The sequence below is a fragment of the Oryctolagus cuniculus genome, chromosome 9, assembly GCF_964237555.1.
Source record: "Oryctolagus cuniculus chromosome 9, mOryCun1.1, whole genome shotgun sequence".
Classification (NCBI taxonomy): domain Eukaryota; kingdom Metazoa; phylum Chordata; class Mammalia; order Lagomorpha; family Leporidae; genus Oryctolagus; species Oryctolagus cuniculus.
The window spans coordinates 132,434,918-132,447,021 of record NC_091440.1 but is presented as its reverse complement, the minus strand read 5'-3'; the positions used below and the strand labels follow the sequence as shown (position 1 = coordinate 132,447,021).

The 12,104-nt window shown below is 45.6% G+C and overlaps 1 protein-coding gene across 6 annotated transcripts in view; it reads right to left on the bottom strand.

Annotated features, from left to right (window-relative positions):
• CNTN1 (contactin 1) overlaps nucleotides 1-12,104 on the bottom strand; it is a 379,791-nt gene that overhangs the window by 150,016 nt on the left and 217,671 nt on the right. For all 6 annotated transcript variants that reach the window (XM_051850934.2, XM_051850935.2, XM_051850936.2 and 3 more), the window contains 2 exons: nucleotides 11,031-11,167; nucleotides 8,995-9,027 (listed from right to left, as the gene is read on the bottom strand). In XM_051850934.2, coding sequence (XP_051706894.1) covers nucleotides 8,995-9,027; nucleotides 11,031-11,091 — 94 coding nt within the window. In that variant the 5' untranslated portion in view covers nucleotides 11,092-11,167. The remainder of the gene's footprint in view (nucleotides 1-8,994; nucleotides 9,028-11,030; nucleotides 11,168-12,104) is intronic.

The following is a 12,104-nucleotide window of genomic DNA, read 5'->3' as shown; positions in this document are numbered from 1 at the left end:
AAAAAGTGGCTGATTTGGACCTTACAGAAATCAACACCTTCTGCTCTGTGAAAACCTGTTAGGAGAACAGGGTCTCGTGCAGGAGGGGTTTCCAGTCGTTCCTTCTCCAACACACACTCCACAAGCACAAGATGACAACAACTGCGCACTAAATACAGATCACACGCAGTACTGGGGGGTACACTTCGTGTGACTTCACAACACTTGAACTCTGCCCAGCAGACGCAGCATTGCACAGCTCAAGACGTATCGCATGATTCTATTTCCAAGGTGGAAAAGGACAGTCCTGGCGTGTCGTGCACAGGCTCTGTCCTTCTTCTGGGTAGCGCCATTTATAGGGACAGTCATGATCCACAATCCTCAACTTATAATTTAGAAGCTTCCTTGAAATAGCGACTTCCATCACTCTGATGTAAGATGAGTTACGTTCATTCAGAATTCCCTTGTTGTATAAAGTTCTGTACGGGTCCTTCAAACACAACACAGATTCACATGAACACATCTACATGGAGATTAGAGATTTTCATATTTCAACTAAGTTGTCCTAAAGATCTGTTCTGATTTGAAGGTATATGCTGTTTATATAAAAGCTGACCAGCCTGCAGAAAACTGAGAACATGTTTAAGTAGTTCCTTCAGCTTCATCAAATGAATTTAAAAACAAACAACTTTTTTTTTTTTTTCTAGAAAAGGTCAGTGATGAAAATCTGCTGAGCAATGATGGAAAATCACATATTTATAATGAAGAGTTTGTCTGTGCAGGTCATAGTGAGCCACGTAGAGATGAAGGATACCCAGTCCTCAAAGGGGATATAGGGAGCTCGGACAATGTTGTAAATTTTTATGGCCAATCAGGCAGGTAGTAGGATCCCCTGGTATTTTTCCTTCTCATGATAATACTTCTCACAAATAAAATGCATGGGTTTTCCCATCTCTCACTTGCATCTAACACTTATAGGAATATAAAATGAAACTTCCAGGGGATAAAAAGATGAAGCTAATCTCCAAGAAGACACTGAGATTATTCTTCACATTGAGAAAGAACTACATTTAAGATACTTCTGTTTGGCAGCTCCCAAGATCAAAAAGCAAAATAGGTGACATTCATATCACATAAATGTTTCTGCTAAGTACTGTCTCACAAACATACGCTTCCCACTTCTCTAGGCGCTCCTGGCCTTGGTTTCAGCCTGGTCCAGCAGTGGCTGCTGCAACCATCTGGAGAGTGAACCAGAGGATGGAAGCTTTCTCTCCCTTCCTCCCTCCCTCTCTCTCTCTCGCCTTCTCTAACTCTGACTTTAAAATAAATAAGTAGATCTTTTACAATACATTTCAAGGCTGAATAAAATTACAGGTTCCGTGAGATGGGTTAGCAAGTACTGTGTACATCTATACTAGAGATATGTCTGTGCCCTTGAAATACAAAGTACCCAAGAAAAGCATTTGTATTACGTCATCATGATCAGCACAGGCCTCTGAAAGTGAGTCTCAAGACGCCCTGGAAGGCAGTAGCTGGGCTCACTGTCCTGAAACTTCAGAGCTCAGTCCAAGAAGTTCTTCTAGGGGCAGCACAACCACGCTCCGCAAGGGACCCATTAATGCAGGTTGTGTTTTCTCAGCCTTCAGTGCATCCATCTAGGCCTTCTCTCCACCACCATGGAAAGACGTATCTGACCCACTGCGATGAATCAGAACTGTGGTTAAAAGGTAAAACAGGGGCTGGTGTTGCGGTGCAATGAGTTACACTCCCCTGCCATGCCGGCACCCTACATCACAGCTCTGGTTCAGGTCCTGGCTGCACAGCTCTGGTCCAGCTCCCTGCCAATGCACCTATCAAGGCAGCAGGAGACAGCCCAGGAATCTGGACACCTGCCACCCACGTGAGAGACCCGGCTGGAGTTCAGGCTCCTGGTTTCAGCCTGGCACAGCCTTGGCCAGTGGGGCCATCTGGGGAGTAAATCAGCAGGTGGAAGATCTCCCTTTCTTTGTCTGCACTGCTCTATTCATCACTCTGCCTTTCAAAAAAATAAAAATAAAAATAAACCCTTAAAAGAACAAAGTAAAAGAAATACAAAAGAATTAGATACTATAAAAAAGCTATCTTTTTAAGATATGTACCCTTTTCCTTGATGCACAGATTCTTCTAAAACACAGCACAATTAGAGATGACTTTTCAATTTAATAAAAATCATTTATTTTAATGCAAATTCATTTATTTTCTACAGTAAAAGTGACCGTCACAACTCTGTTACCAAGATAGGCATATTTTTGATGTGACCAGAATAATAAAAAAGTGATCATGAATGGATGTTCTGAGTCACAGTGTTTTCAGCATTGCCCTCGGTGCAGGATTAATGGAATCACCACCTGTGGGGCTACATCAGAATGACTTCACGTCTCACTACAAAGGGGAGCCCACTGCAGTCCACTTCCCACACTACACTGGGAGAGCCCATGCAGTCCACTACTCACTACACAGGGGAGCCCACTGCAGTCCACTTCCCACCACACAGGGGAGCCCACTGCAGTCCACTTCCCACTACACAGGGGAGCCCATGCAGTCCACTTCTCACTACACAGGGGAGCCCACTGCAGTCCACTTCTCACACTACACAGGGGAGCCCACTGCAGTCCACTTCCCACTACACAGGGGAGCCCACTGCAGTCCACTTCTCACTACACTGGGAGAGCCCACTGCAGTCCACTTCCCACTACACAGGGGAGCCCACTGCAGTCCACTTCCCACTACACAGGGGAGCCCACTGCAGTCCACTTCTCACACTACACTGGGAGAGCCCACCGCAATCCTGCTCTTTTATTTCTGGAAATCAAGTGTAAAATGACAGTTCGTGCTTAAGCGTTATTTTTCTTTCATTGTGTATCCATTTTAAAATGAAATCCATTTTCTATTCTGCAATACATCATCTCAATCTATACATTATTAGACATATTTTTACCTAAGTATGTTGTTAAGAAGAGTTTCAGGGAAAAAATATGTTACAAAAACACACTGAGAAAATTTGAAGGGAGTCCAACATGTAATTTTCACAGTATTTGTAATACATGATGGTTATAGGAAGGGAAATGGCATTAATTCTCTCTAAAGACTATAAACCCTTTACAATAGGCAATATTTAAACTTCCTCCAAGCACATTCCTTTTAGATAGTTCACTGCTAACCACCCTCTGTTGATAAGAGAAAAAAAACACATTCAGGTCTTGGGCTTTGATATTCGGATGCTTGATCCCTCAGGGTCATGGGTAATGGGTGATATTCCAGGGAAACTGCATAGCTAAAAATACAAAGTAAGCCGTTGGTCTCTAAGTACAGAAATCCAGCTGTTAGAATGAACACTGACATCAGATTAGCAGAAGCGTTAAGTGGGCTAACTCCTGTGCTTGGCTTTGTCTGTTGGGGACGGCTTTCCTGTCCCGGGTCAGCACCACTTATTCACCCTGCGGTCACCAAGCTGTGCACCTGGCGAGAGAGACGCCCTCCCACCCGGTCCCCACGCTGAGGACATCCTCCTGTGTGGCGTTCACCAGCTGTGGCCTCTAGCCAGGATTCTACTTATCCTAGCCTCCTCCTGTCCATTTCAATGAATGGGGTGATGCTATACTTAGGGATAGAAAAAAATACACTGAAAATTATGCTGAGTAACTGGTGAGAGTTAAAGTGAAAAAAAAAATTTCAAGAAATTTGGGGATGAGTGTTGGGCAGGAAGTTGGAATGAGCCTGTGTGTGTGAGGGGGCCTGAAGGAGCAGCACCTGCAGAAGCTCACTCTGGAAGCAGCCCAGCACCCACACCTGAGTCCTGCCCAGACCGGACAACCTCCCAGGTGTCCCAGCCCTGCCCCCAAGGGAAGCTCCCAGGAGAACTCTCTCCTCAGGTCCAGAGGGGTTACCTGGCAGGATAACACGGGCCCATAAAACCTTCACAGACACCCTAGGGGCAGCCCCCCTGCCAGGCTGGACAGGCAAACCTAGGGAGGAATCTCCTAATTTATACTCAGCAAACCTTGTGTCCTAGAAGAGGGGGAAGACAGGAGGGGAAGGAGCAACCTGGACCCCCTCTCCCTGACTAGCCCCAGTCTGAACAAGCTCTCCCGGGTCTCTGCTGAGCCGCCCGCCTGGCCTGCCCGGCGTAGTCTCCCCATTTAACGATGTAGCCTCACTCTCCCAGACTGAGTGACTGGGCACCCTTTCTCTGTCCCGTCTGTTTTGACAGATGCCCTGTCCCCCATAAACCTTGCTACTCTGCTCTGTCTCACGCCTGAATTCTCTCTTGGGTGACGATGAGAACCCCAGGACTTCTCTCTGGTGACGCAAGTACTGCAAAGACGTGAGAAATTTCCTGTCTCCTTCTCCCTGCAGCAAAGCAATGAAGAGAATTAATGCTTCCAATATTAGCGCCGGGTGTTATGGAGCCATACACTAACTGTAAGTGTGCAAAGTAAATATTACAGATTATTTCATTCTAATTCTTATAAAACAAATGCTATGCTGCTATATTATTTCCTATTTTTACATTTTCTCACAGAATTACAAAGGAATTAAAGAACCACTGATTTTTATTTTAGGTATAGTTTTTTTTTTAATCCCTTGAAGTAATGGTAAAGGCAGACGCTGTAACTGGAAACTCCATGTAAATTAAATATTTATTTCCAGGGTGGGTATTTGGCCTAGCAGTTAAGATACCAGTTAAGAGCCCGCATCCCATATGGGGGTGCCTGCATCAGTAAAGAGTTGAGACCTCCTCCCCCCCAATTCTGGCTTCCTTCTGCTATGGATCTTGGAAGGACCAGAGAATGGGCTACTGCCACCCAAGCGGGAGACCTGGATTGACTTCCCAGCTCCTGGACTTGGTCCCAACCCAATCCCAGCTGCTGTGGGCACATGGGCAGTGAACCAAGGGACAGCAGCACTCTCTCATCTCTGTAATCTGCCTTTCAAGTAAATAAGTAAAAATGAAAATAAAATATGGGGCCGGCGCCGCGGCTCACTAGGCTAATCCTCCGCCTTATGGCGCCGGCACACTAGGTTCTAGTCCTGGTCGGGGCGCCGGATTCTGTCCCGGTTGCCCCTCTTCCAGGCCAGCTCTCTGCTGTGGCCAGGGAGGGCAGTGGAGGATGGCCCAGGTGCTTGGGCCCTGCACCCCATGGGAGACCAGGAGAAGTACCTGGCTCCTGCCATCGGATCAGCGCAGTGCGCCGGCCACGGCAGCCATTGGAGGGTGAACCAACGGCAAAGGAAGACCTTTCTCTCTGTCTCTCTCTCTCACTGTCCACTCTGCCTGTCAAAAAATAAATAAAAAATAAAAAAAAATGAAAATAAAATATGGGGCAGGTGTTTGGCACAGTGGTGAGGTAGCTACTTGGGCTGCCCACGTTCCATACAGACGTGCTGCTCTGAGTTCAGCTCACACTGCTTAGGATCCAGATTCCTGCTAATGCACAGTCCGGCAGGCCTCACTGGACAGCTCATGGACTTGGGGTCCTACTGTTAGGTAGGAAGTCAGAAATGAGCTTATGTGTGTGTGACAAAGGCCTAAGGCACTGACATCCAGGTCCAGCATCCGCATCTGAAAGTCATCCCGATGACCTTCCAGGTGCAGCCCACTATCTGCACTTCAAACGCCCTGCCCCTTCTACCCAATAACCATCCTTCCTCTAGGGCTCCTCTAAGGTGGGCCAGGCCGGCCAGGCCTCTCCCTGTCTGATAACTCGGGGGAGGGGGTCCGGGTGGGGGGATTCAGATAGGAATTTTTCGTATTTACATGCAAAAAGTCCTTTGTTCCAGGAGGAGAAGAAGTGAGGAGGCATGGCCCATCTTCTTAAAAACCCCCAGCCTCAACCAGACTGCGCACGCTCAGTCCTCTCTCTGCTGAGGCTCCTGCCTGGCCTGCCCAGGTGTCTTCTCTCCACTCAACCATGTAACCCCGCTCTCCCCCAGTCTGAGCAACTGGGCACTCTCTCTCAGGCTCTGTCTGGAGAGGTGCCCATCCGTTCTTACAGATGTCCCTGCCCTAATAAACCTTGCTATGTTGCTTTCCCCTGCTCTCTGTCTCACGCCTGAATTCTTTCTTGCGTGAAAACAAGAACCCTGCCTTCTCCGATAACACTACTACCCAGTGAGAGACTGGGGTGAAGTTCTGGGCTACGGGCTTTGACCTGGCCCAGTTCTGGCTGTTGCAGTCGTTTGCGGAGAGAACCAGGAGACAGTAAATATTTAGTAGCAAATATTTTAATTAATAATTATTAATAATTATATATAAATGTTATCAGTTGACTATGTGTAACTTATTTTTCTTATCTCATAGGACATACTCATTGCTTTATTTTTTACTAAAAATATAAAAGAGAAACTTCTTAAAGATATGATGAAGAATGAAACTGGATTTAATTATTTTATATAATCCATGATGTACTTTATTTTTCAAATAAAAATGCTTATGTTTGTCTTAAAAGCTACTCAGGTAGGCTATAAAGACTGCTATTAAAATAATCATTTAGGGGTCACAGCACTGTGGTGTGGCAGGTAAAGCTGTCGCCTGCAGTGCCGGCATCCCATATGGGTACCAGTTCGAGTCCTAGCTGCTCCACTTCCCATTCAGCTCTCTGCTATGGCCTGGGAAAGCAGAAGAAGATGCCCCAAGTGTTTGGGTCCCTGCACCATATGGAAGATGTGCAAGAATCTCTTGGTCCCTGGCTTCAGATCAGCACAGCTCTGGCTATTGCAGCCATTTGGGGAGTGAACTGGCAGATGGAAGACCTCTCTCTCTCTCTCTCTCTCTCTCTCTCTGCCTCTCTGTAACTTTGCCTTTCAAATAAATAAATATTTTGAAAAATAATCATAAAAGCTTAATACATATATATATGCAAGATGATCTATTAGATATGATGATATCTTAACTCCCAGTTCAGTAGATGGTGTTCTTAAATGGACACTGGATCTTTTAAGGAAGAGGGCCGGCGTTGCTGGCAGTGGGTAAACCACCGCCTGACATGTCTGCATCCCTTATGGGTGCCAGTTAGGGTCCCAGTTGCTCCACTTCCAATCCAGCTCTCTGTTAATGGCCTGGTAAACGTAGCTGAAGGTGGCCCAGGCGATGGGGCTCCTGCCACCCATGTGGGAGAGCGGGGAAGAAGCTTCTGGCTCCTGACTTCGGCTTGGCCCAGTCCTGGCTGTTGTGGCCATCTGGGAGTGAACCAGCAGATGGAAGATCGATCTTTCTCTCTATTCCTCCTTCCTTCTCTGTAACTCTTTCAAATAAATAAATGAATTTTTAAAATTAGGTCTTCAGGTAGGTCTTAATTCAACATATTTTCCTCAGAAGCAGGAAAATGTGGGCACAGAGACAGACACACACAGAAGGAAAACTCCAAGAGGACGCAGAAGTCACGCACCGCTGGGTGCTGAGAGAGGAATCATGCCAGCCCAAGCCGGGTGTTCTGAGGTAAACAGAGACAGAAGAGGCAAGAAAGGCACCTGTCCCTGTGTGCTTTCAGAGGGAAGGTGGCCTTGCCTCGGTTTTGAGTTCTTGAATTTGCACTGCAGCCTGCAGAACTGTGAGGCGACACATTTCTGTTCTAAACCACCCAGACTGGGGCTTCACCATAGCAGCCTTGGGAATGGAACGCACACGTTATGCTTACTATGCAAGAAGGGTAACTGCTTACTATTTAGGGTCAATACCAAATTACTGAACTTCGGTTAGCCATTTTTTCCCAAAATCTATGTGATCATGGGTTCTTTTTTTCAGTGCAGTTCCTACCACCATCCTGCAAAACACACTTGGATACTTAGAAAAATACCCAAATGCAGCCCATAATTTTATCTGAGTTCCTTCCTCTGTTTAGAATTAGTTTCACTTCTAACACTGAAAATCTTCATGGTTCTCTGCCTACTACCTCCATCATTAAATACACCTTCATTGCTCAAATACTTCTTACAGAGCACCATCATAACGTTTCTTTTACAGTTTCCCTATTTACTTATGTCCTGCTCTGTGATCAGGTTCATGAAGGGCAGGGAAGAACACCTCTCTGATCAGAACACCTTACTGATCTTCCGTAGCGATTCCCAGCTCCCCAGGCGGAAATCTGTGGTTTGGATGCAATCTGAGCAGACTTCCCAGTTCCTTTCCTACAAGTCTGAGTCCTGCTCACTCATCTGGCGTGCGCAGCCTTGATTTGGTGTAGCGCTGCCGACTCAGAGATGCCCCTGGACTTCCACTCTCACTGTTACTGTGCGGCTGCTGTAAGTTACCACGTCTGCTCCGCTCCGTGAGCACGGACAGGCTGGAGCACTGCGCTGGAAGCTGCCACTGTGTTGCTTTTGTATCCCTCTCCTCGCCCTGTGATTTCTACAGACTGGAAAGGCAAGGCTCAGGAGGTGGGGCAGGGTGGATCAGACTTCTGGATCACTAGTGAGTGGCGAGCTGAAGGCATACCCAGGCTGGCTTACCCCGGGCTGTCACCCACAGCGCAGAGGCTGCCGTATTTCTGCAAGAACTGCTCAGCAGTCATCAAAGTACCAGCTAAAGCAGCAGGATGACTTTATATTCCATGCATCTTAAACAACCGATTCTGCAACACCTGTGTGCGTCCAGCTGGACTCAGTCTTCAAGCTTCAAGTTCAGTAACTTTAGTTTTCTCTCTTACAGGAAAGCAAGGGACTTTCAAACAAACTTAGAAGCTTACAATAACTAAAATACAGTTTCAAAAGTGAGTGGCACAGCACTGTCACGAAGCCTGAATGAATAAGTACATCCACATTGACTATTTCCCACCGGCTATCATCCTCTAGAGAGATATGCGTTTGTGATAATCCATCCATTCATTTCAGCACTCAAACAAGTTGCCTTATGATACTAGAAAGATAGTCTTTCCAAAATCTACAGGTGATCTAACACAAACCATTTGTGTTCAAGTTTAGAAAGTAGACATGCAATGCAATCCAACTGAGAAAAGGTTTACCCTTTTGTCAACTTACCTCCATGACCGTACCTTCTGTGCCAGGTAAACTCTGAAACAAAAGGATAAACAGCGTTGGCCAGGAAGCAGTTCTCCGAGCTGTGGCGCAAACACAGATCCCCAGTGACTGGGATGCCAGTTTATGCGATGAGGCCCTGCCCGTCACTCTAAGGCTGCTGAAGTACAGTGTCTATTTGTTACCTTTATATTTTATAGGCGTAGCACTACAGGGGGTGGTCAACAGAATTAGTGTTCATGTTCATTATAAACAATATTAATAAGTTTTCTGTTTTGTCCATACAAATAAGACTTCATTACAATAGCTTTACTTAAGTTTACTTAAATTTCATTTATGTAACAAAAATGTGTGTATATAAGTATGTATATTCATAATACATATAATTATGCATATATGTGCACATATATAACCATTGTGGTTATAAAATATGTACTTATCAATGACATTAAAATTCTTAGGTACTGATGAAATTATCTTTTTCAGAATGTGGAGGCAGCTCCCCAAAATAAACCAGCACTTTAATATCTTTATAATAAATAATAAATACAAGAGGATCCCTCTCGGCTTCACCCTCACAGCAACTGCCAGGGATGACAAAGCTGCAGAACGGCAACCCCACAAGCACCTCCTGCGTCAAGGTCACGGTGATGAGAAAAAATGATGCTGGAGAACATCAGACAAAAACATCCCGCATCTCTCCTTATAGGAAATGCCTCTGACTACGTCATGCCTGTCTGTGAAAGACAGAAATATCGTATCTGTCTTAAAACAAAATCGCTTTGTCTTAACGTCTGAGCACACACTGTAGGTGACTTCACACGTCGTTTCTCATGAGACTGACTACACGGGAGACAGAGGATTCTACAGTGTGCCTGGTGTCAGACCTAGCCAATATCAGAATTCAATTATGTAACTTAAAAATAAATAAAGGTGGGCAGGGCTTTGGTCTAGTAATTACGCATCTGATACGAGTCCCCGGGTGTGAGTCCCAGCTCCACGTCTGATCCCAGACCCGGGAGGCAGCAGTAATGCCTCTAGTGGTTACGTCCCTGTCAGACACGCAGGAGACCTGCACCGAGTGCTCACCTCCCAGCGTTCACCTGACCTAGCCCTGGCTGTTGAAGGCATTTGTGGAATGAACCAGCATCTCTGTGTGTGTGTCTGTGTGTACCTGCTTCTCAAATAAATATTTAAAAATAAATATGCAATATTATAAACAAGAGGGAAATCCTTAAAACCCCCTTATTTCTAAGCTGGTTTTACTATATTTTATTTTCACTTGATTTATTGAAGTTCCGACTCCTGAAGCTGGATGGTGCAAACACCACAGGATGGTGAGCTATTCATGAAGCCTTCCAGCTGCACGCTACAGGGTATCAGGTTGGAACTGGCTGTAGCAGGAACATTTACTTCCCAGGAATGGATAAATGCCACCCACCAGGGATAATCCCTTTCCCCCTGACCGCCTGCAGAGATCCAGAGGTTACATGCTTACTAGCCCAGCAGGTGGTTAAACCACTGCTTGTAATGCAAGTTTCCCATATCAGAGTGCTGGCTGCTCTGATTTTGATCTGGTTTCCTGCCTACGTGCTTGAGAAACCAGTGCAAGATGGACCAAGTACTTGGGCTGCTGACACCCATATGGGAACCTGGGATGGAATTCCTGGCTTCTGACTTCTGCCACACCCAGACCTGACTATTACAGCCCCTTGGGGGTAATGAATCCATAATAAAAGGTCTCTCTCTGTCTCTCCCTCTGTCACTTTGCCTTCCAAAGTAAATTAATATCTTAAAACGCATTTACCAGCTCCCTAGTATGCAAGAATGACTAATCTTGTAAAATTTAATTAAAAGTAAAAATAAAAAATGAGACAGGCTCTACTTCAATAAATATGTAGCTACTTATATTTATGTATCTATATTCTCAGACGTCAAAAGAAAACATTAACTCTGACTTTATACAATAGCTTTAATGAAAAAAATGCATCAATTATATTGATACAATTTATGGCAAAGATGCAAACATTATTTCTTACCTGACAGACTGCTTGCAAAAGACACTAGCAATAGAGGGCTGAACAGCAACCACATTTTCATCTTGTATTCAGTAGAAGTTCGGCTCAATTACCACAAAAAACCTCCAGCTTCAAGGCCGCTGAATGATATGAAACAGCTGCATCAAGAGAAAAAGGAAGGGAAGGAGGGAGACGGTCATCACTTGGGGTCAACACCGTTATCAGTTTTATTCTATGGCACGCTCCTTGTCTGTAGAGCAAGTTTTCATTTAATTCACTTGCAAACACCGTGTTCTAAGGCAAAGGGTTTACTCTGTAGCAGAGGGTGTGGGCTGCATCCCAGCACTGCCATGCTCCACCACGGCCAACCACCCGGCCAGGCAGCGTTGAGGCTGCATTTCCTCTTCAGCCACCGAGTGTAATAACCCCGTCCTAGGAAGAGCAGGTGTGTGAACATGCCACTGTCAGCAAGTTTAACTGATGGTCAAACCCAGCGCCAGGGCTGGCAGAGAGATTCAGGAAAGATTCCTGAAGCTGTGTGAACTCGAAGACATCACATAAACAGTAAGTGGGACAAATTCACCAGAAATGCTCATGTTAAAGTAATTTCATTAACGACATATTCAACCTCCTCCTTCCCATCACATCTTACACTTATTCCCTCATTCAACACAAAGTCAATAATTACTCCTTGGGTGCCAGTCTGGGACAAGTTAGATTTTGTGAGACCAAGTCTTTGTAAGCTGGGGCACATTCTTTAAAGTCATGGAGACCAAATTGCTAACACAAACTGAGCTATAAAACCATTCAGCGGACTAACTCCCGTGTTTTCAAATTCTGCATGAGCTTATGACCACGTCATTGCTTTTCTGAGCTTTTGCACAGGGCCTTAGACTAACCTCCTGCAAGTACAGGGCTCTCCCATTTAAGCCGCATTCGTCATAGTAAATCCACACCTGTGTGTAAGAGTGAAGATTAAAGACAGGAGGTCTAAAGGAGACAGTGCACTTGCTCATGGGGAAAAAAAAGAAAAAGCAATGGGCCGGCGCCGTGGCTCAATAGGCTAATCCTCCACCTTGCGGCGCCGGCACACCG